Source organism: Podarcis melisellensis (assembly GCF_964234715.1).
Source record: "Podarcis melisellensis genome assembly, chromosome: 16".
Lineage (NCBI taxonomy): Eukaryota > Metazoa > Chordata > Lepidosauria > Squamata > Lacertidae > Podarcis > Podarcis melisellensis.
Window position 1 is genome coordinate 14,109,623 of NC_138533.1, and position 24,283 is coordinate 14,133,905.

Genomic DNA, 24,283 nt, shown 5'->3' on the forward strand with positions numbered 1-24,283 from the left:
CAGCATGAGTTTGACCAAGCTATGGGAGGCAGTGGAAAACAGGAGTGCCTGGTGTGCTCTGGTCCATGGGGTCACGAAGAGTCGGACACGACTAAACAACAAGAAATATATGAGAGAGAATAAAATGTCCTGGACAAATCAATTGCCACCACGTACAAAACAACAATTAAAGGTTGTTGTTGTTGTTGTTTAGTCGTTTAGTCATGTCCGACTCTTAGCCAGGTTTTAACTTTGAGCACACCTGTTAAACTTTGATTCTCATTCACCCACAGACAATGACTGTGAAGATGATGCGAGCCAGCGAGAACAGAACTTTGGTTCTTCATTCACATTTCACATCTTTAGGCCTTGTGTGTTTTCCTGTTTGTTCCTTGCTCGTATCTGCTAAGTGTATGGGATGAGATCATACAGTCCCCATCCAATTCCACTTTGCATCCATTTGAGGTCCAGCCCTGATTGCAAAAGCCTGCAGATCTCCACCCCTTTAGAGCTGACAAAATAATGCACATTTTGCCCAGATTTCCCACCCTTCCTTGTGTGTGTTTGTGTGCCTGTGTGTGTGCATGTGTGCACAGCATACATTTAAAACACACACATGCATGCACACACACACACACACACAAAACCAAGTTTGTGTGTGCTTTAAATGTATGCTGCATACGCAGAATTACCATTCACATTGCTACAGTTCCCAGCACCCTTACCAAACTATCATTCCCAAGATTCTTGGTTGTGTATATGCTTTAAATGTCCTTTCAATGTATGGTGCATAGGCAGCCTCCGTGTCTGTGTGTGTGTGTGTGTGTTTTAACTGAGACGCAGCTGCAATCCCTGTGATTGCAACTTCACTTTGTCAAGCTGCCACGATTTATTGATTTGTTTATTTCATTTTTATCCCACCCTCCTTCCAAGGAACTCAAGGAGCTGCACATGCTTCTTCCTCGCTCTCCATTTCACCCCCACAACATCCCTGTGAGCTGGGTCAGGTTAAGAGATTGTGGCTGACCCAAGAGGCATGACCAGAGTTCTGGGACAAATCCCAGCCGGCCATAAACACTCGAGGTGCAAAGAGCCCCTGAGGAGGCCTGGAGAGCAACATCCAGCCCTTGTAGACAATCCTGAGCTAGAGATGGACTCTGCAGGAGGAGGAGCATGCGTGATCACAAAGGTACAGCTCCTCTCCTAATTCCGCCAGCGGCGACCCCAACATCCTGAAGCAAGAGGTTCCAAAGGTCAATTCTGCAGTGCAATCTGTGGCTAAGTACTTTCCGAAGGACGTTTCCACTGGAGAAACATCATGTCAATCATTTTAAAGCTGCACTGTTTTGCTCTTTGACTGTGTTGTTGTTGTTGTTGTTTTGGTGGGGGTGGGGTGGGGAAGGACTCAGGCTGGATCTAGACACATCCAAGAAGCATTTCAGATAAACGAGTTGCAAACTTTGTATGGGAAATCAGGTTAGCAAAAACCAGAACTCCACAGCACCATCTCTTGTCGCAGTGTTAGAATGCCTAAACAAGGCGTATAAAGTGCTCTTTCTTTGCCAATTGTAGCTGAGTCCAGTCTCCTGTTCTGCTGATAACCTCCCTTCCCAGTCTCTCGCCCTGCCCCCAGCAACACTGCAGCCCCAGCTTCTGGCTCGGTAGAGTCTATGATGCTGGGAATGATGATGCATCAGGTACCCCACCCTGTTCACATGGGGTGGGGGCTGCCTTGCTGGTGCTTGAAAGGGCTGGAGCTTCTCTGGGCTGGTGGTCATGTTGGGAGGGATGCAATCTGGGTCTGGGAACATCCAGAGAATCAATCCAAGACTCAAAAGGCAAGAGGTGGAGAAATTCAGTCATGAGAACCAGGGTGGGATGGAGGCAGAAAGAGGCATCCATGCATTTGGGGGCTTAACCCTAACATGGAGTGAACCCTTTTGGCTCTATTTACTTTGCATCTGGGTTAGGATTTTCCCGAAAGAAGAGTCTGCCAGGCCTCTACAATTGCCACCTTTCTCTCTCCCCCACCCCCTTTAACACCTGCAGGACAGGCAGAAATTCAAGAGGAGAAGCTGCCCTCCCTCTCCAGTCAATTCAGCTCCACACTTTGGGGGAAAGTAAAACCTGTTATATTTTTTTCCTGCTGCTTTGTGCCGCTATTAAATATGGTAGCATATTGCCAGGTTGGGTGAGTGAGGTCCGATCGTCTTCCCTGAGTTCCCCAGAGCTCAGCTCTCAAACCTGCATGCAATACCAGGGAAACATGGGCATTTTCTTTGCAAATTGCTTGGGGAAGACAGCATCCTTGAGCATGAACAGAGGGTGCTCTTCCTTTGCAGCTGGGACATCATCACAGCCAGGCCAGAAAGAGGGCTTCTGAAATTTGAGCCCCAGTACCTCTTGCAAACTAAGCAAAGGAGGGGGGGGGGAGAGATTCCTTGGCAGACAGTCCCCACCCTTGAAAAGTAAAGATTCACTCCCCTCTGAAAAAAATACCCTCCAGTCCAAGACACACACACACACACACATACGCCTCTCCTTTCCCCCTGCAAACACCCCCTCCCCATTCTTATGGGGCTGGTCTAGGGTTCCATATGCAGCAGCAGGGGCTGAGATAGCTGTCTGGATTGGGGGGGGGGCGTTTCCACCCCCCAGAGAAGGAAAGAGAGAAGGAACTCAGTGTCCCACACCCAACCCCAACCCCTGTGGCGCACGATGATGTCTCTCCCACCCTCTCAGCCTAGGGCAGAGCCAAGTGGGGAAATGGCTTTTGCAGGACAAAGGCTGGAAAGTTAGGACGAATATACCCGTGAAAACAACATACGAAAATGAACTATATTATTAGAAAGTGCTTGCAAGCACGTGGGCGTCGTCCGTCCAAACTATATACTTAAATGCGTTTCTTAGAAGAAGCTACCTTTTAAGATGCTGAAAGATTTCTGCATTGAACTAGTTGGTCCCTTTCAACTCTACGATTCTATGATTTGCACGAGGATGTTTTTTTTTAAAGGGGGGGAAATGAAAAAAAAAAAAAGCTGCAGAAATGTGGGAGAACCGAATTGAAGATTGGTAGGGGGGGTGTAAAATGAAAGGCCGAAACTGGCACCTCTTTCCTGGGGAACGAACTCCCTTTTCGAGTCGGACGTGCCCGCCAGGACCCGCTGAAGGCGGCCGGGGCTTGCGGAGGAGAGCCCAACGCGCGCTGGAGGGCGCAGGAGGCGGCGCTGGGCTGGGCGCGACCCGGGAGTGGATGCGCCTGGGCGGGGCGCAGGAGGGCGGCTGCTCCGCGGGAAGGAAGGAAGGAAGGGCGGACGGCTGCGCTGCTCATGGCTGGCGAGGAGCGGGGCCCGGCGCGGCTGGCGCTGCCTTCTTTGCCCGGGGCGCCCCGGGAGCGGCTGCACTTGCTCCCCTGCGCGGTCCGGCACGACGGCGCCGCTGCGGTGCGGCGGTACTTCGCGCCGGCCATTCGACGGCCCGGAGAACCGGACGGTGAGCGAAGCAGGAGGAGAGTGGGATGCAGACCCCTTGGGCAGCCGGTTATGGGGCACTAAGGCCCCACTGGATCGAGAGGGGACTTTTATCTGTCCGTGTGGACTTGGGGAAGGGGGTAGGATTTGCTCTGCAAGGGGGGAGAGAAATGGCGCAGAATCCGAACTCGGGGCCCCGTTGAACTCAGTGCAGTCTTGTATCTCGAAGTAGGCCTGGTCTGCGGACACACCATATCTGCTTAAAGCACGTTTTCCCACCCCACCACCCCAAATAAAAAAAGAATTCTGGGCAGTGTAGTTTTAGCCCTCACAAAGTTATAATTCCCAGCATCCCTTAACAAACCACAGTGCCCATAATTCTCCGAGGGGAAAAAGAGTGTGCTTTAAAGAAACTTTGTGTAGTCTCCACCCTGGAGAGGATTGCGCTGCGAGGGGTTGGTGCTGCTTGAAGTAAATGGGGCAGGGGAGACGGTGCAAGGGGTGTTACCTTGGCAGGCTCAGACTTCCGAGTGCAGTAATGGACCACCAGGGAGGGCATGGGAGAGGGTGGACAACTGGGGGGAGAGAAGAGGACTGGGTTCCTGCACCTTTGATTGAACAATATCTGCCTAAATTCCCTCTTCTGGACAGCTATGAAAGGTGCAGGAGCCCTGAATCCCTTGTTCATCTAGAACAAGGGGTGTCAAACTCAAATTCATCGGGGGCCGCATCAGCAGTTTGGTCACCCTCAAAGGGCCGGTTGTATCTGTAGGACTATGTGTCCACTCTTTATTATCATAAATTATTGTCACTGCATTCAATTATTACTGTTTTTTGTAATAATGTAAGTAATAACTAGCTCTGAAAGCAGAAACATAGTCAGAATAATGGCAAGTAGATATTCAAATGTACAATTATTGTACAATTTATTGAAAAATGATTTTTGGTAACAGACAGTATTATTTTTTTTACCGCTCAGACTTTTAAGTAGAATAATAATCAGACACCCCCCCTAATAATCAGACCCCACACACACACACATACATCATATGTACTTACAGTACAGGAGAGAAGGGTTCAGGCAGCCGTTGGATCTGTCACATCACAGGATGGCACGCGCTCAATATAAAAACAAGTGGAGGTTTCGTGAATGCATGTAAAGTGGAGGTTTCCTGTGTAGAACGGCCGGCGCCGCTAGAGGGCAGACGTTCTCTGGCTTGTAGGCTGCCGCACATGCGCTGAAGAGGCGGCTTTCTTGTGTCAAAAAAAAAAGTGAGAATAAAAGGTGAAGGCTGGCAGCCGGCAGCGGCTACATGGGCCACATGATGAGGTCTGGCGGGCCGAATTCGGCCCGCAGGCCTTGTGTTTGACACCCATGATCTAGAACAAACAAAGGTGCTTTCTACCAGAAAAGACCCCTTAGCCCATCTAGGCCAATGTTGTCTACACTGGCTGGCAGTGATTCTCCAGTGCCTCAGGCAGGATGTTCCTACCCTAGAGATGCCAGGGATTGAACGTACAACCTTCTGCATGCAAAGCACGAGCTCCGACCACTGAGCTCTGACCCTTCTGCGCTGCTTAGGTATTTAATGTTGTTGTATTACACACCCTGGAAGAGTGTGTATGGAATCCAGTAATAACGTATTTATTTATTTAGAAGGCTTAGGGTTTTTTTTTACCAAAATAAAAATTATCACAAGAAAAACGACACCATAGAAACGCCTCCTATAAGTAACAGAATTGCTCAGGTGGCGTTTCCTGCCTTCAAGGCTAGACCTTCCTTGGTCTTGTTCCCCGAGTTGAACGAGGATCTCAATTCAACCCCAAGCCTTTGCTGGGGTTGCCATAACTGCCAGTCTTCAACATCCTCTGAGGTCTTCTGGGGCTGATCAGCTCCAAGTCCCTTCCCTTACTGGCGGCCAGTGCTGCGATTTGGAGTAGCCTTTGTGGCATAAGAGTTTTGTGACCCAAAACATTCCTCCATCACAGTTGCTGACACCGGGCTTTCTCCCCCACACCCATTATATTAACGATAAAATAATATGTTAAAAGAATAAACCGACCGTCACTCTAGAAGCCTGTCAGAAATTTGCTCATTTCCCTCTCTCTTTCCTTCCCTAGTTTCAAAATATATTGTGATAAAACAACAATATTGAGTATGTTAGAACAGAGTGGCTGGGGAAAGCCAGCCAGATGGGTGGGGTATAAATAAATTATTATTATTATTATTATTAGGACCAAAACACATGAGATTTGCATGCAGGTGGTTCTAGGAGGGATTTCCAGTTTAAAGCCCAGACTGAGAATCTATGTTTGTTTTTGTCCTCTGTCATCCTGCATTGCCCAGCAGAGACATCCGTATCCTTCCGTGGGCGGAGCCTAAAAGGGAAGGAAGTCCTCGTACCTGAAGGCTACATGGGGCTGGTCCTGGAGGAAGATGATGCAGCTTTGCAGGTGAGTTGTTGGGTGGGTGGAGCCTGGAGAGGGAAGGGTTGACCCCGGATCCCCATTGACTGTCCCTTCTTTCCTACAGGAGCGGCAGGTGTGGGTGAAGTCTACCTTTGAGTCACTCACTGTCTGGAACCTGGAGCGGGCCCCCAACAGCAGTGATGAGATCCTCATGTCCTTACAATGGCCAAAGATTGCTGAAGGGGTGCGTATCTTATCTATAAAGGGGCAGGGAAGCTCAGGGCGGGAGGGTCCACTTGGAAGCATACCTTCAGGCCCTTTCTGTAAAATTTGGTATTATTCCTGTAAGTCACGGAAAGGATCTGGGTATGGTAAGGGTGAAGATGTGAGAGCTGGGAATCTAACAGTCTTCATGTAGTATCTGCAGATGCTGTATGGCTCTTGTGTTTGCATTGCTTTTCTTTCTTACGTTGTGTTTTATTGTGCCCCATAGAATTCAGATTGTAATACCGTAAAATAAATTTTAAAATGCAATCAAAAATCAGTATGTTTAATGCAGACACACTGGAGAGCACCTGAAAGTTTGCGGACTAGTTTGGGAACCCGTTTTAGATTTCTGGATTTCCTGCGGCAATTAAGAGCAGGGTTGGGGAGCACTTAGCCCTCCAGTGCTGTTGGACTCACTATCAGCCCCTGGCAGCCTGGCCAATGGTCAAGGATGATGGGAGTGGTAGTCCAACAGCACCTGAAGGGCCACAGGTTCCCTAGCCTTGATCTCCAGGGTCCCCTCCAGCTCTGATTCCATAGGGCAAATACTTTAAAAAACATGCTTCTGGAGAAACAGACGCTCCAGTAAACATTGGCCTTATTGTGCATTTTGCGAGGCGAGGGTTTTGGTGCTGTTCCCTCCCCACCCATAATCTGTGGCAGGGGGCGGCAAAGGCAGGAAACACGCACAGCACCAAAATCAAATAGGGTGAAGCTGAATAAGTGCAGGGCTGCATTGGTAGAGTTTGACCCTGATGCCGCCTTGCTCAGCCTAGCACCTCTCTTGCCTTGACTCCTCTCAGAGAGTGGCTTAATTCTGCAGTTCCTCCTCTCTGACTAGATACACCGTCTCTTCTACGTTGTTAGGGACGGTGTCTGGTCAGACTGACTCTTACGTGCATCTTGTGGACAGGAATGTGGCTGCAGCAGGTGGGGAAACGATAGCCCTTCAGCTGCTGTGAGACTCTGACTCCCATCAACCTCAACCAGTGGTCAGGGATGGAGATGAGAGCTGTAGCCCAATAACTTCTGCTGGGAGGTTGCTGGTTCCCCCTCCCTCCTATAAAGGATCCTTTTTGTTCCCTTGTAGATCCATGCTCCTGTGGCTGATGAAGAATGAGATGGGAGCTTGTGACTGCTGGTGACATGGAAGTAAAAAAAACAAACAGGCTGCACTTCGAACTCTGTATTGGATTTTTTGGGGGTGGGGGGGCTAAGGAGTACTTTTTCTGCAGGCCTCTCATTTTCAGATTGGATGCTGTTGCTAACTCAGCCCCACCAACGTGCAGATCTGTGCTGTCCTTGCATTCAGCCTTTTCTTTTACAGTATTACCATTCAAGTGGAACTTTGAAAATCTTGCAACGCCAGAGTTTTGGACACCCCTATCTTTTCACAGAGCTGTAGTTCCTATAGTTCCTCAGGAAGAGTGCCACGGTAGTGGAAATGGATTTTAAACACACTTAGTTTGTATTGCAAAGACTCAGCTTTGAAAACCCCTTACAAGGTAAAGGGATTGTGGCTCCTTATATGGCATATACTTACACCACAGCTCACCAGCAACCCCAAATCCTGGGAACTATAGTTGCAATTCCCGTAATAAACGTAACGTTTCCAGAATTCTTTAAATGTATGAAGTGTACGCAGCCATCGCTTCAACTGCTTCAGGCTGTAGTGGCTCTGGCCTATAAGCCTCTTCCTTCTCAGGCTCCCATTTGCTTGTCTGAGGGTCTTGGTTTTGTGAAAAAGCAATACCATATCCAGAAAAAAAGATGTACACGCACATGCCATTTAAAAACCCATTTTGTTAATTTATTCTGAGCACAGAAGGTGGGTGGGGTTTGCTTTTTTTTTTAAGGCTGCTCCTCCGGTTCATGAAGACTCTGGTTTTGGGGAAAGGGAGCGAGAGAGCGAGACTGTCTTATAACAGATTCTTTCCACACTTTCACCCCTGTGGATGCTGCGGTAGCCTCAAGCAGTAGGGGAGAGAGCAGCTTTCTAGAGCTGCCCTCCAGCTTCTCCACCCAAGGAAGCAACTGCACAATTCCAGCCTCGAAAGAAGGAGGCAGCAACAACAACAGTTTCTCTGCCTGCAGCTGAAACGCAGCAGAAAGCAGCTGCCCTTCAACTGCCTTTGTCAAGCTCCAAACTCTGATTTGTGATGGTGGTTTTATATTTATATATATAAATAAATATCCGGTCCAAAAAAAAAAAGGGGGGGTGGGGGACGGCTTGGGTAGCTTGGTCTGTGCTTTTTCCACTTCTGTACACAACCGCTCAGCGAGGGATCCAAAAAGTCCTATATACAAACAAGCAGGCAAGTCCAGGGCATGTGAGGCCCAGGTAACAACGCCCCTAGAGGTCTGGCTGGCTGACGGTGCCTGCTTCGATAGCCGACTGGAAAATGTCTTCGAAAGAGCGCGTGGTCACCTTGCCTGATCCCCATTGTCACAGAAAGTGAGGAGGAGGCTGGACGTCCTGCAAGCAGCTGGTCCTTACTCAGGTGCGCAGGCCTCTCTCACCACTTTCCTCTTTTGCTCCAGTCCTTTGGGGTGAAGTGCAGACACTTGGAGTCAATGCGCAGGATTCGCTTCAGCATGGCACGCTCATGTCCATCCACGATGTCCTCGGAGAGTGTCAGGATATACTGGCCCTAGAAAGGAGATGTGTTTTGGTTCTGTTAATTTTAAACAAAGATTCGAGTCCTCATGACGGGGACACGGCTATACTTGAAACACTGCTCACTCCCACCACTTCTGTGGCCACCATGGTTCAGCTCCTGAAATCCGGCATATTAAATACCTCTTCTGAGTTCCTGGCGCTTTTTGTGACAAGAGGTAAATCTGACGTGGCGGAGAGCCACAGACAGCCAAGGGCTGCAGCATCTCCCTGCCCATCCCTTTTCATTGAATCTTCTCAGGAAAAATGAGTCTCGTCTTTAAAAATGCCTGAAAGCAGGCCACAGTTCTAGCTGGTTTATCTTCAGGGGAAGGAACATGTTTCCTCTGCTGCCCCCATTACTGCAGGTGGGGAAAACTGAAGCCATCAAGCTGTATCACTTTCTAGTGCTGCAACTCCCTACCCCACAAGAAATCTCTGCAGTTTCTAGTCTTCCCTGTAATGCTATTCCCCCTACCCCCACAAAAAAACCCTCATACCCGTTACCCTATAGGAGCCTTCTCCAAATTGGTAAGCTACATGTATTACTGGACTCACAACTCTCATCTTCCCTGACCATTAGCCATGGAGGCCATGGGTTCAGCAAAGGCTGCCTTGCACAGCTCCTCTACTCCTGGCCATGCCACTGCAAAGACATCAGCCACATCAGCAGAAGCAGAGCAGGTTATGCAAAACTGCATAGACAAACTGCAAGAACCTTAGCACATCACCGTCTGTTGTTTTTATCCCTCCATCAGCCGAACACAAAATTCACACGCAGACACATCCATCCCAAGATAGTGTGTCCTCCATGCAGAGCTGGTTCATGTTACTATAACACTTCCCTCCTTCAGGATGAATTCAGCCCAAAGGTGGAGAACCCGAGGCCCTCTAGCAATTGTTGAGACTTCCAAGTTCCATCAGCCCTGACCATTGGGCTAGACTTGCTGGGGCTGATAGTAGTTAGGAATCTAACAACACCTGGGTGCAGGAGACTTAATTCCCCATTTGTGATCCCCATCTGTGTCTTTGTCTGCTGGGAGCTCTAGGGAACCCCTAAATTGGGAGCCCAAACTTGCCCATTAAGCTCCAAAGTGGTGCCTAGAAATGTTGGAGTCTTGCTGCTGCAGAGCAAATTGCATGGCCATTCATTCAGGCACGCTACCTTGTAGTAGTTGATGAGGTTGAGGTATTGCAGTGTCGAGATGACATCCTCCTTCTTGATGCTTGTGATTTCGCTGATCTCACTGGAAACAAGGAGAAGAAATACTGAGTGCAATCCAAAATAAAGAAGGGCCAGTGAAGGAGGGAGCCCAGTCTTACAACCTTATTGTGCACCTCAGGTAGTGAAGTGATTATTATTTCTAATCAGTTTTTTAATTGAAAGTTTTCAACATAGAATACAATAAAAGCCAAACTAATCTGAATAAATATAAAACAGACCAAAAAGATAGAAAAAAGAGAAGAAATACAAAGCCCTCTATTAAGGCTGCGTCTTAACCCCTATTTCAAACGAAAGTGAGCTCTCCCAGCTCCTACCTGGGAGCTTCTCCCGATGGACTTTTTTTTCTTGTTTTTTGTCACATGAGGTTAGGAAGTCACAGGTTATGTGCTAGTGCAGGCATCCCCAAACTCTGCCCTCCAGCTGTTTTGGGACTACAATTCCCATCATCCCTGACCACTGGTCCTGTTAGCTAGGGATGATGGGAGTTGTAGTCCCAAAACAGCTGGAGGGCCGAGTTTGGGGATGCCTGTGCGAGTGGCTACACACAAAAACACACACACAGGGCTAATTTACGTGGAAATGACCTCACACACCATTGTCTCCCCATCACAGCTCCCTCCCCCCTCCAGCTATTTGGCAAGCTGAGGGGAGCATGGTTTTCTGGGCACCCACCGCATGGTGTCTTCTCCACCCCATGCAAAAATTTAAGCAGTGAGGGGTTGCCATCAGCACTGCTAAGGGCCTCATGCAGCCCAGAGGCTGCTCCCAGGGGTTTGAATAGTGAACTTTCATTACTTGGACCTCACTTGATAGTGATCTGTGGACGCTCTCCGGTCTCCGATTTGAGGTTCATGAGGATCTCGAGGATGGTCTGGGACCAGTAGCTGCGGTAGGACAGGAGCCCCAGGTCCGAGAGAGGCTTCTCTGGCGTGCCTGTCTTCCCTTCCACCTTGGACAGCTCATAGCCTTGAGGGGAAAGAGTGAGGCAGCTTGAGGGGGGGCTGTGAGAAGATCCCGGTGCACAGGAAAGAACAATGTGGCGGATGGAAGAGATGACTAAATCAGGAAAAGTTCTACCTATTTGTCTCAAGCCACGGAGTTTAAAATGAGGGCCAAGAGGCGCCCTCGACCCAAATTTTAAAGAAGTGAATTTTCATAAATAATGAAAACACAGCACTCGACTGGTGGAACTGGGAATCGGCAGGATTAGGAGTCTTTCCCACAATGTGAAATTGGGACTGCCTACTCCATGGAACAAGCACTTTCTAGAATAAGGAGCATTTCCTAGCTGGGAGACCTGATAAAATAGGATATAACTTTAAGTGTCTTAATATGCGGCTAGCAAACATCACAGCAACCTCAAACAGGCTGTTGTTTATAGCAGCGCTCCCCAACCAGGTGCCCTCCTCGGCCTGCCCCAGCTGGATTTTCTCCCCACAACCCATGGCCACCAACAGTCATGTGGAAAGGATCCTGTGGTGTTTTTGATATGTTAATATTTCTAATATATTTTTAAAATATGTAATTGTATTACTTGTAAGCCACCTTTGTAGGATTTCTATCCTGCAAGTAAATAAATCTATGTAATACATAGATAAAGCAAGTATAACTCTGTGGCTTTGTTTGTTTTAATAAGCAACTGAGTCGTCAAAGCAGGATCTTCATACCAAACTACCAAAAGTGCAAGTAAAATACTACTTAGACAACACATCTAGGGTGGAGGGTGGGGGAAGGTGCTGAAGTGTGGGCTTTGAAGGTTACTCAAGATGAGAGAGCTACACAGCTGTGGGGCAGCCCCACAAGTGCTCTTCCCCATGTTTGCACATGACAATCTAAATATGATGCACAGATGAGGGCACCTCTAGAGCCTCAATGTGTCAGGGAAGAGACTGTCTCCTGAAAATGTCAGGAATGGTTGGGCCAAATCCAGAAAAACAACCTCTGGGATATAGGAGGGTTTGATTCAACAACCTGCTAAGATTCAAATGGAGGACTGAAAATGGAAAGAGACTCTACTTACTGAACTCAATCAGCAACTTTCCGTAGCCCCGTCTCTGGTAAGGGGGCAGGGTCAGGATACAGGCCACGTTGTAGTCCTCCGTAGATTCCTTCTCCTGCACGTAGTGGCAAAACAAGCAGCATGTTAATTTTCACTGGAGGAGCTGTTCCAGCCCTTCCAACACTGACTCTCCCCGGGATCCCTGACATTGGCATGACATGAGATTTCCCCTCTCTCTGTCCCTTGTCAAGAGGAAGCTGTTTAGGTTTGACCACAACTAGCATAATGGCAATTGCATTAGGACAGTGCCCATTCTTTGGTTTCATAACTGTTGCAAAATTCATCAACAGTAGGCCCTCAACTTTTATTCTATAAACTAAGTTTCCAGTCCTTATGGCTGCAAGGAAAGCCTTGAAAATGTAATGTAATGCCTAATGAAAATGTAATGCCTAATGAAATATCAGAAGGCAGAGAGGGACTGAGCTGGACAGGTCTCCAGTGCTCTGTGTAGATCCTCACAGCCAACTTGCTCCACAGATAACATTAGGCTGTTGCTACCAGCTCTCCCCCTAACTTCTTTCTCCTTGCTAATTAATAATAATAATAACAATAAATCTTTATTCTCAGAGGCAGGATGAGGATGATAAATATCAATACAGGTTGGCCCATGGACATATTTGCAAAGCAAAGACATTATTGTGAGCATTCCACAAAATTTCACTGGGGCTAAAAAGAATAGCATTCAGTTAGGTAAAACTCTCAGCTCATGGTGGAAACTTCAGATCCAATTCAATCGGAACTGTAACTAATTTAAGAACTTGATGATATTAAATGTATTTGAAATAGACAAATGAATTTTACATATACACCATGCAAATTATTACATTAATACATTATCAATTTAGAAATTCTTAAAATCTATCCGATGTATGCGTACATTAATTTTGCAACGTTACCTTGGAGAAGTAGCCGACAATGTGGAAGCCTTTGCTGTCGTACTCTGTCATTACGTAAAAGAGGAAGGGATCTGTGTCATAGTAGAGGGTCTTGTGGTCCAGGAAGCACTTTGCCAGGAGGCAGAGGTTTTGCGAGTAGCTCTGAAAAGAGATATGGAAAGGGTAAACAAGCACGTCCTTGAGAAAGGAGGGCCTGAGATTCATCTCTAGCAGTGAAAGGCTGTGGGGCAAGACTGGACTGGAGGGGGAGGGAAATCACAAGCCATTTCAAATATGAGGCTATGAGCATTTCCCCCTCTCAGCTTCACATACAGTGTCTGGAAACCCAGTGCTTCCTCCAGGGAATTTAAAATGCGTTTTTCCCAGTTCCAAGGAGAGGGAAATTCGTGTGGGATGCTCACTCCATTACATCTCCAGAAAAACAAGGAAGCAAGTGGAGGGGAGAGAAGACAAACCTAGAAGTTTCACTTCCAAACACCCCCTCCCCAAGTACTGAGCATATGACCTTTGCTTTTGGATCAATTTCAAGACTTTTAAAACATGCCTGCCTTACAATGTGGGGATTAACCTCCACCCTCTCTGCCCACCCACACAGAGACAACTTGATTGGATTGTTTCCCTCCCTTCTATTCTGCCCCAAGACTTGTCAATCCACAGCGGCGTAGCGTGGGTTGTCAGCACCCGGGGCAAGGCAAGTAATTTGCGCCCCCTAACCCCTAACCTGCCGCCGCTGCCAGCTTCTTCTTGCTGCTGCCTGGTCTGGTCTGGTGTGGTTCTCTCCCGCGCTCAGCGCTGCGCTGGGCGGCCGCTGCACTGTCCCTCCCCCAGATAGTCCCTCGCTCTCTCTCCGCACCACACGCCTGGCACCCACCCCCTCCACAGTGGGCGGCGACCCGGCGGCTCAGATCGGATTCGCACAGCCAGCACTGCAGTGAGAGAGACTGAGTGAGCCAGGTACGGGCAGAGAGCTGCGAGTGCAAGCGCGCCCCCCCCAGATGTTGTGCCCGGTGCGGCCGGCCCCCCCTGCACCCCCACGCTACGCCACTGTCAATCCATACATCTGGATTCTGGGAGGAAATGGAGGAAAGGAAACGAGCACACAAAGACAAGACTTTTGCAATGAAGGACTGAAAATGCCAATTTTGCATTGCTTCTCTGCCATTGTGAATGTCTTGTCGTACCAGATGGGACACCCATCTGCCTTGCCTATCAGTTCAGACCACACGTTATGTGACTCAGTTTTGTACCTTTTTCGCATTTGGGTGGGTGGGGGGAGCAGGCAGCAGGGAGGGCCAAATTTACTGTTGCTTGCAGAAGGCACAAGGTTCAATCCCTGGCACCTTCTGTTAAAAGGATCGGGTGGAAGGGGACAGGGAAGACCCTGGAGAGCCACAGCCAGTCAGAGGAGAGAGGGTACTGGACAGGATGAAGAAACCGCCTGCTCTGGCATTTGGAAGTTTGTAGCTTTACAGGGAGAGGCCGTAGCTCAATGATGGGGAAACTGTTTTGCATGCAGAAAGTCTTGTGTTTAATCCTTGGTTTCTCCAATTAGGAGGAGGAAAGATTTCTCTGTTTTGAGTTGCTGGAGAGCTGTTGCCAGTCAGAGCAGACATCACGGGGCTGAGTCAGGTGTGGAGAAACCGTGGTCTCCAGAAGTTCCTAGATGGCAACCCCCACAGTGGCTGAGGCAGTAATCCAACAACATCTGAAGGGCAACAGTTTCTCCCCACCCCTGCACTAGATGAAGCAGTCCCAACTTCATGTGTGTGTGTGTGTGTGTGGTGGATGAGACGTCTATGGCCAACAGCCGCCACCAGTGCGCTCTCCATCCCCATCTCCCAAAACAAAGCCCCAGCAATCATTGTGGAATCAGCTTTCCTACAATCCCTGTTTCATCTGCGCCCAATAACTGCTCTTGCCTTGTTCTTCCGCCCATCGATCTCAAAGAAGGAGATCGTCCCCTTGCGGTAGATTTCGTTGCCTGGCGGATGCCTCAAGTCACACTTTGTCTGCAAAACAGAAGGATCACAGGCTGAACTCTCGCAAGCAAAATCAAACCTTTCTGGGTCCTTGTGATTCTAGGAATTGCATTTGGGGGGCAGGGACATAGGACAGGACAGGGCAGACTGGAGGGTGTGGGGAGGTAAAAGCTCAAGATCCTACCAAGTTGCAGCCCCTTACCAGGCTCCAGCACACACTAGGGATTTTTGTCTGGAACCAATGATACTGCTCTCTAACAAAGTTAACTGTTCCCAGAGTAAATGCCAGGTGGAAGGTGGGGAATCAAGAACCTAACCTCACAGGGAAATGAGTGTTGCATCTTCCCTCTCTGGAAGTCCAGCAAGGGGCTCAAGAGTTCTCTCCCATGTTTTACACAACTGGCTGGTGCAAAGTAAGCACACACAGTTATCATTTCAATACTGACTCTGGGTTATACAAACTTCTACTGAAACAGGAACCAAACAGGCAGCTCGGTTTAAGATTAGCATGGAGCCAGGACACAGGTTGGGGCAAAGAGGATGATACCTGGCAGAGAATATGGGTGAAGCCCCTTCTCCGCTCTGTTTCAGCAAAATATAAAGAACTGTCCTTAAAAGTGATTCACAAACTGGTACAGAACTCCCAGAGGCCTGTCACTCAATCATATTTTCATTTATGGTCTCTGGCTTTTAAATAAATCAATACAATTTTGAATTGTTTTCTTATCCCTTCTGCCCAGCTTGCACCATTACCTATTTTTGAGGAAGCTGGTCTTAGTATACATAATAAAGAGCTAATTGCTCATTTTGAGATGGCTGCTAGAGCCACAATGGCTCGTTTCTAGAGAGTTCCAAACGGAGCCGATACTTCTTTTTCGTATTCCAAAGTTTGGGAACTTGCTTTATTATAAAAGCTGACCAACAGACTATGCATTTCCAGGGGACAATGTAAAAAGGATAGATTTTTGGATAGATTTGTAGGGGTTTGGTTTGATTATATTACAGTGGTACCTCAGGTTAAGAACTTAATTCGTTCTGGAGGTCCATTCTTAACCTGAAACCTTTCTTAACCTGAGGTACCACTTTAGCTGATGGGGCCTCCCGTTGCCACGGTGCGATTTCTGTTCTCATCCTGAAGCAAAGTTCTTAACCCGAGGTACTATTTTTGGGTTAGCAGAGTCTGTAACCTGAAGCGTCTGTAACCGAAGGTACCACTGTACTAATGTCAATAAGGAAGAACACTGCCTGCTACCTCCCGCTGCTTCTCAATGGATTTGGTCGATTCAAAAATATATGATACTGTTCCTCTTTAAAATTCATCCAACCCAAGACAGTAATGGGTTTTATTTTATTCTATGTTTAAAAGTGTACTCTTGTTTTATTTCTGTTGTATCAGCCTGATTTGTATTTTTTGTCGTCACTGTTGTTAGCACAATATATAAAATAAATAAATATATTGACTCCCCAGGTGACTGTAGCTTTTTGAGATTCTGAGTTGCACAGAACTGATGCAATCAGGAGGCTTGAGGAGCAAAACTGCTCCAAGTCCTGCTTCTCGTATAAAATACCTCAGGGGCATGTAGAAAACTAGCCTGCAAGGGTGAAGAAGCAAGCTTTCCCTCCAGTATGTTCCCATAGGGGTGTACTCAAACAAGCCCTATCTCATCTGGAGACGTTTTGCCAATCAAATCTTCTGAATGCACAAACTGGCACGATGGGCATGTGTAGCCTGCAAGGCTGTGACAGAGATGTGACGGTAGGCAGACCTGTCCTCCAATAGGCAGAAGAAGACCAACAGGTCTACTAGACTCAATAGGTTTAACCTCCTGGAGGCTGCGTCAGGCAGAAATCCCAGGCTAGCATCAGGTCTACCAACCCTGGGCAATGGGTCTGCAGAGATCAGTAGACCCCCTTCAACAGGTCTGCTGAGTCCAACAGTCTCCAGGCATGTCCGACAGCCAGTCGGGATGGTAGACCTACCTGGCCTCTGACTCTGCAGGAGCAGGCACAGTATGGCATTGGGCTTACCTGCTATAACAAGTCAGACTGGGTATTAGGTCTACCCAGGCCAGAGACCAGGTCTACCAACCCAGGAAGATAGACCTGGCGTCTTGAGAAACAGGCGGGTCTGGGCAACTCAGGGTGTTGTTAGACCTGGTATCCCAACGGTAGCCAGCATGCAGTCTCGGGAAGCCGCTAGGTGTTGGCGACAAAGAGCTGGCTGGGAAACAGAGCAATCCAGGCCGGCAGACTTTGGGTCCCGGATGACAGGCTGCCCAAACTGGGTCCTGGGACTTACCAGGTGCCTCTGGAGACATTTGAGGCTCTTGACGTACTTAAGGCAAAACTCGCAGAGGTAGAGGACGGGGAGGGTGGTGAGCTCCTGTGGGTAGGGCGAGAAGTACCAAGGCTTCAGGCGGTGCCGCCCCAGTTCAATGCACTCAATGTTTTTCATGCGCGTGATGATGTCATCGTGGCTGCGGTCCGAGACCAGACTGCCTGTCATGCGTGGGGCTGAGGGGATGCCGTCAGAGCTGTCCTGGGAGTCCTGCTCACAAAAACCGGGGGGAGGCGGGAGATTCTGGATGAACGAGGAAGAGCCACACATTCCTTCTTCCAGGCTGGTGCCCCCCTGGGAAGCAGGCTGGCAGGCACTACCCCAAGCCCTGGCACTTACCTCATCAGTGCCAAGGCAATTGGATTTCCTCTTCCTGCCAGGCTGGGCAGCCACCGCTCGGCGTGCGGAGCCATTCTGGAAGACAAAAACGGGGTCAAGGAGGATGTCAAAGAGAGCAGGGCAAAGTCACTGCCTATGCATTCCCTCCCCCTCTCTCCAGCTCATGCTGAAAAGTATTAAAAGGCACCTCAAAAAGAGCTCCAGAAGACTCACTGAGGGACAGAAGCTACAGCAAGAGGGAGGAACTTTTTGTACCCTGAGGTGACTCACCCATCCAGGCAACTTTTCGGGGGCCGCCCATGGCGGGCAGGGCCAGGAGAAAACATGGGTGGAGGAACAATGGTTAACTTACTTATACGTTCCTCTCCATCCTGGCACCCAAGAAGCAGTATGAGAATTCAAGGAGGCATTCTAGCCAAGCAAAAATAGTCAAGGAGGATGCAAGCCAGGTTGGTGAAAGGGTTCTAAGGGCAAGACAAAGAGGTCTGGAGGGCTGTTAAAGAGGAAGGCAACACATGCATCCCCGCTCTTTAGGTCACAAACCTATTTGGCTTGGGAGGTATATTTATTTTTGGGAGGTGTATTTATTTATTGTAGCTCATCTTCCTCTTCAGAAGTCAGTGTGGCGTTCTCAGGCAGGCCTACATTCCAGACCCTGTCCTGCTTAGTTTCAGATCGGTGCCATGTGTTCTGTGGGCCAACGGCCCACATTGGAGCATGAATAAAATCCAGCCGCCCTCCCAAAGGAAAAGCTAAAATTCCACGCCGCCTGCTTGGGTCTCATGCGCACACACCCATCCCCTTGTGCTGTTCTGTAAGTTGAGGTCAAAATCAAATCTGGTTTTGCACAAAGGCAAGGATTCAGATTTGGTTTCCTCGTTAAGAAAACGCAAACTCCAGCCTTTCACCCACCTCTGTTTGAGTAGCTGGAGGAGCAGCTTCTGCATCCTGGGTCTTTGTGGAGACACTCACAGGCTCCTCTTCAGAACCTGGCTCTCTCTTCCTGGCACAACCCCCAACAGGCATAATCCCTTACCTAGGCCCATTCGTCCAAGAAGAACCCCTGGAGGTGGGTGCGGAGTGGCTTACCTGGGGGAACACTGATGCTTGTGTTGTCTCTGTTGGGGTGGGGATGGGGGTTGCTGGAGAAACTACTTCCACTTTCCTCTTCTGGAAGAGACAGAAACAAAGCAAGTTATTTCTGGGGCTGCCCATCCCCTTCCTCAACAGCCACTGATACGCTTCCAAACACATTTCCATGTGCCCACTCAGTTCCAAGCAGAGATCCCCACTTGCATGTCCCATAGCAAAAAACATGGTGACTTTGACCCACAGCCCACACGGGGATTGGGCCTTGCAGGGAAGGTCATACAGGGGTTATGGCTCAAGGTCATCTGCTTTGGGGCCTTCATAATCAATCAAACCCACTGGTCCACCTAGCTCATTACTGTCTACACTGACTGGCAGCAGCTCTCCAGGGTTTCAAAAAGGGAGGCATTCCCAGTTTTACTTGAAGATGCTGGGGATTGAACCTGGGAACTTCTGCACACAAAGCAAGTGCTCTATCACTGAGCTCCGACTCTTCTGAACATTTACAGAGATTACTTGTCCCCCATCCTTGGGGACTCAGTCCTGCTTTGTACAGCAATCTTCTGCAGTCAGTGGAGCATGTATGGATGTCCCAATCCCACATCTGGGGGGGAGGGGAACCTTCCACAATGGAAGGTCTGCTTGTATGCTCACAACAGCTTTTCTCCCGCCTCTGGTATCAGAGACTTTTACACAAAGACACCTTAGGTGCAGGGTGTGATTTAATGGGTTTGCAGGCAGACACATCACAGAGAAAGAGAGAGTCCATATAAAAAGGACAGCTGCAAGTAAAACGCCCCCACCCAACATTTAAACTACGATTCAAATCTCTAACTTGCTTAACAGCGAGGCTGTGAAGCAAGGAACCTGGGGACTTGGGGCCGAATGAAGTGACTGTAGCAGCTAAGCTGGTTTCAAACCAAATAAAATTTCCAGGGCACTTAAAGGTGCCCCTGCCCGTACGAGCCAGTTGTGTCCGACTCTAGGGTTGTGCGCCCATCTCACTTAAGAGGCCGGGGGCCAGCGCTGTCTGGAGACACTTCCGGGTCACATGGCCAGCGTGACGAAGCTGCTCTGGCGAGCCAGCACCAGCGCAGCACACAGAAACGCCGTTTACCTTCCCACTATAAAGCGGTCCCTATTTATCTACTTGCACTTAAGGGTGCTTTCGAACTTCTAGGTGGGCAGGAGCTGGGACCAGAAGACGGGAGCTCACCCCGCTGTGGGGATTCGAACTGCCGACCATGCAATCGGCAAGCCCTAGGTGCTGAGGTTTTACCCACAGCGCCACCCGCGTCCCTCCAGGGCACTTAGTCAGCAATAAATGGACGTCTGAGTAGTATTTTTAGTGGGGCTCCACGGTCATTCACAGGCTCCAGACCCTGAGCGACACTCAAGAGCTTAGTTCAATGAGTAATATGGTTCTGAATGCCAATGTGCACAGGGCACTGTACTGGAGGCTTGATTTGAACCCGTTCTTTATTTCTTTGGTGTTTTTCCTGTAGGGGGTCACCTGCACTACTCTTCTTTCACTCGGGAGGGAAGAGAGTGCCCTCAAGATGAAGGCCAGAATGCCCCCGGGCTCCTCCCTTGGAGGCCTCCCTTGCCAGCCCAGACCTTGCCCAACCCCGCCCAGCTTGTGCGGCCTCTTGAGAACGTGCCGGGTAGACAAAAGACACAAAAGGAGCGAGCCGGGGCGGCCGAGCGCCGGTTCGTACCGTTGAGCGATGATTTGGCTGGACGCAGGAGCTGGAGGAGAGGGGTTGGTCGGGCGAGCCGGGGACGGCCTCCCTCTCTTTAGGTAGGTTAAAACGGAGGGTTATCTGCACCGGAATGGGAAGGGTTTTACCGCTGGATGGAGTTGCGGCTGGTTGTAGAGACAGATCCAAGGTCTTCCTCTGAGTGGGGGAGGAAGAGGGATGTTACCAACACATGGGAGGGAGGGGCAAGGGGCGGCACTGCCGCTCTGGGGAAGGGTGCAGGGACCACCATCCCCACATGCTGTAGGCTGGGCAGCACAATAAAAGGACACAAGGGACAAGACCGGAAGAAAACCACAAATGCTTCCAAAGGCCTCGTTCCTTATAAAGTCTCTGTCCTTGGCCCAAAGAGACCTGGGGGAATGGGACGGGGAATCAACCCCAATGCTAATAAAAGCACTCTCTTCCCCAGGTCCAAGCTAACAGCACCACCCACCGATCCCTTGCCAGATCACATCCTCCCAAAGCCGCCCTTCCCCTCCCGCCCCCCAGGGCCCACATTTCCTCCTACCACGTCACGTTCCGGAGAGCTGGGCCGTGATCCAGGCAGCCCATTCTTGGTGGGTGTCTTCGCTTCCTTTTTGGGGAACTGTATCTTCTTCAAATCCAGCCGGTCATGAGTCACCCATTCATCCAGACGCTTGTTAACTGCATGGTTCAAGGCAAGGGATAATTTTCCCACCCCCGTCTTTAAGGAGGAATGAGATGATGATAAAAGCAGGGCTCTGGATCGCTATCTAGCCAGCAGCAATCCCTGTTACATCCCCCCTATCTTTCTAGGCAGTGCCTGTCTTCCCACCTGCTTGTTTACAGTAGCTGCCAGCTGTCTACTTTTGGTGACCAGATTTCATTACGTACATATACACATCAAAAGCAAAAACAGGTCCCAAGGGCTGGAATGAAGAGTCCATGCCTTTTGGCTAATCTTGGTAGTCACATCCCAACAGGGGAAGGATGGAGTCTTGTTTTTGGCCCAATACTGAGTTTCAAAAGCATTCTCAGATGTTCCCAAAGTGAAGAATGAAGTCAGCAACAATCAACTCCAAAAACTTTTTTTATTAGGACTGGTTCTGATGCTCAGGACAGATGGAAAGGAAGTTTACCCATGCACTCACACACCCCTGCTTAGCATGCTGGTTCTGCTGTGAGCTCTATGGGCAGTCTGCTGCAGAACCTGTGGCCCTCCAGATGTTGTTAGATAACAACGATAATCATTGGCCGGTCATTGGCCAAGCTCGCCAGGGTGGAGCCAAGCTGGCTGGGAGTTGGACTCCAGGTTCCCCATTCCTGCTCTGGGAAAAGGCTGGTCTACTTCCCCATTTAAGTGGGTAGACCAGTTTTAATTACTGGATAGTAATTTTAAAAAAATTCTGCTTTCAATTTCTAAGTATCTTGGGTATGTTTCTATAACCTTTTGACTTCCCAGACGTTCTTCATCATTCCTATCTGGAAAAGCCCATTTTATGATTTCATCCTGCCCACCCTCCAAATGGATTTGTCCCCATCTACTCACAGTCAATGTAGTGAACGTAGAAAAGTTTTCGGCCGCTGATGTCCTTGACGCTAAGTATTTCAGCCAGTGCTGTTGAAAGAAAGAAATATATTATCTAAGAGAATGTGGAGGGAGAGAGAGAGAGAGGAGAGACCACTTTGTGGACCTCTGAAAAGGCTATTACTAAAAGTGTCAGGAAGACTCTCTTATTTGGGATTCCTGCGATGCAAATGTTATATCAGTGGGCCTGAATATTTTATTTAGAGTTTAGTTTTAACGCTCTAGTCTGCCACAAGGATCTCTGTAAAAAAATTCTCACAATCAATGTTCTCAGTCTGTGAAATGTGAGTATTAAGAACTAATGTGAGCCTAGACAAAAAAAACTCAAGTTCAAATCCTGGTTGTAAGACTAGATGGCGGAGGGCACTACTCTTTCTTAACTCAATTTATCTTTTCAGATATGAATAATAGGTAAGAGTGCTGTAAAGAAATGCTAGCCCTGACCTGCATTGCCAGTAATCAATGGATGTATCCAAATACCAGATTCTGTTACTGGAACTCATCACTGACAGAAGATTGACAAATAATGGGTAGGATAAGGGCAAAGATACAAAACAGTTTAGAATATGATTTTGCCACAGATACTTGGACTTCCTTTTGTACATGGAGAACAAAGTGTGTTTCGTTCTGCAATACCTTTGATCATAAAGTCATCAAAACCTGTTGAGATTAATAAATTCCATTCGCTCCTTTCCTCCATTGGATTCTCCCCAAATTCCCAGAGACCTCTAGACTCCTTGACATCTTGATTGTGGTGGAACTCAAAACCGCACTAGCCTCCAATGAATTAAGTAGAACATATTTCTGAGATGGCATAGGTAAGACTGTGCTGTTGGTCCCTCCTCATCTTGGCCCATATTTACAGTTATACCAGGCCTTTCATCTAAGGAGCTCAAGGTGATACATACAGGTCTCCCTTCTCTATTTTTGTCTAAACAATCCTGGAAAGTAGGCTGGACAAGTGTTCTTTGCCAGATTTTGCCTAAACCTCCACTCCCATCACTCCTGTCCACCAGCCAAGCTTGACTAGGCCTGAGAAGAGTTATAATTCAACAAGATTTGGAGGGCTGAAGGTTCTCCACACCTGGACCAAGATTACAACTGACCCCAATTCAATCACTGAGTGTTATTGGCAGATGAGGATTTGAACCTGAGCCTCCCCATGTACTACACTCCAATACACTGCAGGATGCTCTTTCGCAGCCTGACCTTAGACCTGACACCCCTGCGGTGCTGGCCCTCGGCCTCACCAGCCTCTTTGACTCCACCTTCTTCTTGTCCATGCTAACCCTCCCCAAGGTTCACTGGTAACAGATATCATTTCCTCCACAAGGTGAGAGGTCTCCCCTCTGGGCCATGATGACATCTGGCCCCGCCCCTTGAGCCTCCGCCCCGCCCCTCACTCACGCCACTCGTCCTCGTTTTCCTGGTTACGGCGCAGCACGGGGAGGCGACACCCCTCGGTCACTTCCTCCTGCAGGAGTTAGAGAGAGATTAGCAGAGGGGCCAGCAAGCCCAACCAGACCCCCACCCCGCAATCCCCGGCTCTCAACTCACCACCTCCGCCATCTTGGACCCTCGCCGTTAGCCGGGGCCTTCTCTTCCGGCATCTACCAAACAGCGGGTGGGGGGGAGAAAGGAAGCGATCGCTTCCGGTGTGCTCCAGATGACAACTTCCTATTTTGCTTTGATCCTTCTATAGGCTTCTTTCTGAACTCTATGGTCGTAGTATCACGTGACGAGGACAGCCAGCTAGAGCCCGCAGCAGAGAAAGGGAAATGATGCTGGTTCAAGTCGTCGCAGCGACAGGCGTTGGTGTCACGTGATGGTCTAGGAAGTGACGCTGAAACGCTTGCAACGTGACCTGGCAGCCCTCCCAGAAAACGGAAGTTGTCATTATTGTTGTTGTAATCTGTGTAGTATGAGCATTTATGACTTGGCAGTTAACCGACTCCGTCCCCCTTTATTTAATTCATTACGTTTATATACTGCCTTTCTTACAAAGCAAATTTTGTAAGATATCAGACTGGAGATGTGCTGAGAATTTTGCAATAATATAAAATATACAGACGTTGGCTGCAAAATAACCAACCCTTTCACCAATAAAAATACACCAATTCCCAATTTGGATTTTGTTGTTGTTCTGAGGACCACTAAAGCAAAGTGAAAGCAGTCACTTAGCATGTCTAAAAAAGAAGCTGCCTTTTGTAAACTCATTAGGCTAGTCTGTGGCAGCTAGCCAAGGTCTCAGCCAGATAACAGTTT

The 24,283-nt window shown here is 48.7% G+C and overlaps 2 protein-coding genes across 6 annotated transcripts; one reads left to right on the top strand and one right to left on the bottom strand.

The window, feature by feature from the left end:
* Nucleotides 1-3,252: 3,252 nt before the first annotated feature.
* On the top strand, nt 3,253-7,300 carry RNASEH2C (ribonuclease H2 subunit C). 2 transcript variants are annotated; one of them, XM_081892058.1, is made up of 4 exons: nt 3,253-3,471; nt 5,797-5,903; nt 5,983-6,102; nt 7,216-7,300. In XM_081892058.1, the coding sequence occupies exons 1-4, from the start codon at nt 3,309-3,311 to the stop codon at nt 7,243-7,245; spliced, it is 420 nt and encodes a 139-aa protein (XP_081748184.1). In that variant the 5' UTR covers nt 3,253-3,308; the 3' UTR covers nt 7,246-7,300. The 2 variants fall into 2 exon arrangements, with proteins under 2 accessions (XP_081748184.1, XP_081748185.1); XM_081892059.1 differs by having other exon boundaries at nt 5,800-5,903.
* A 613-nt stretch (nt 7,301-7,913) lies between these two features.
* KAT5 (lysine acetyltransferase 5) lies at nt 7,914-23,718 on the bottom strand. Of its 4 annotated transcripts, XM_081891590.1 has the most exons (14): nt 23,576-23,716; nt 23,426-23,492; nt 21,980-22,048; nt 20,978-21,114; nt 20,425-20,604; nt 18,707-18,787; nt 17,618-17,692; nt 17,240-17,488; nt 14,881-14,970; nt 12,962-13,102; nt 12,027-12,120; nt 10,813-10,972; nt 9,947-10,028; nt 7,914-8,776 (listed from the first exon to the last, which is right to left on the bottom strand). In XM_081891590.1, the coding sequence occupies exons 1-14, from the start codon at nt 23,585-23,587 to the stop codon at nt 8,642-8,644; spliced, it is 1,572 nt and encodes a 523-aa protein (XP_081747716.1). In that variant the 5' UTR covers nt 23,588-23,716; the 3' UTR covers nt 7,914-8,641. The 4 variants fall into 4 exon arrangements, with proteins under 4 accessions (XP_081747716.1, XP_081747718.1, XP_081747715.1 ...); XM_081891592.1 differs by lacking the exon at nt 20,425-20,604 and having other exon boundaries at nt 23,576-23,717; XM_081891589.1 differs by having other exon boundaries at nt 17,240-17,692; nt 23,576-23,717.
* Between the last annotated feature and the right edge of the window lie 565 nt (nt 23,719-24,283).

Excerpts from the sequence above, each read along its gene's own strand:
- RNASEH2C (XM_081892058.1), top strand. The coding sequence starts at position 3,309 with ATGGCTGGCGAGGAGCGGGGCCCGGCGCGGCTGGCGCTGCCTTCTTTG. Across the intron at positions 5,904-5,982 it reads AAGATGATGCAGCTTTGCAG|GAGCGGCAGGTGTGGGTGAA; the intron begins GTGAGTTGTTGG and ends TCTTTCCTACAG. Across the intron at positions 6,103-7,215 it reads GGCCAAAGATTGCTGAAGGG|ATCCATGCTCCTGTGGCTGA; the intron begins GTGCGTATCTTA and ends GTTCCCTTGTAG.
- KAT5 (XM_081891589.1), bottom strand. Across the intron at positions 12,121-12,961 it reads TTGTCGGCTACTTCTCCAAG|GAGAAGGAATCTACGGAGGA; the intron begins GTAACGTTGCAA and ends CACTACGTGCAG. Across the intron at positions 10,973-12,026 it reads AAAGTTGCTGATTGAGTTCA|GCTATGAGCTGTCCAAGGTG; the intron begins GTAAGTAGAGTC and ends TTTCCCCTCAAG.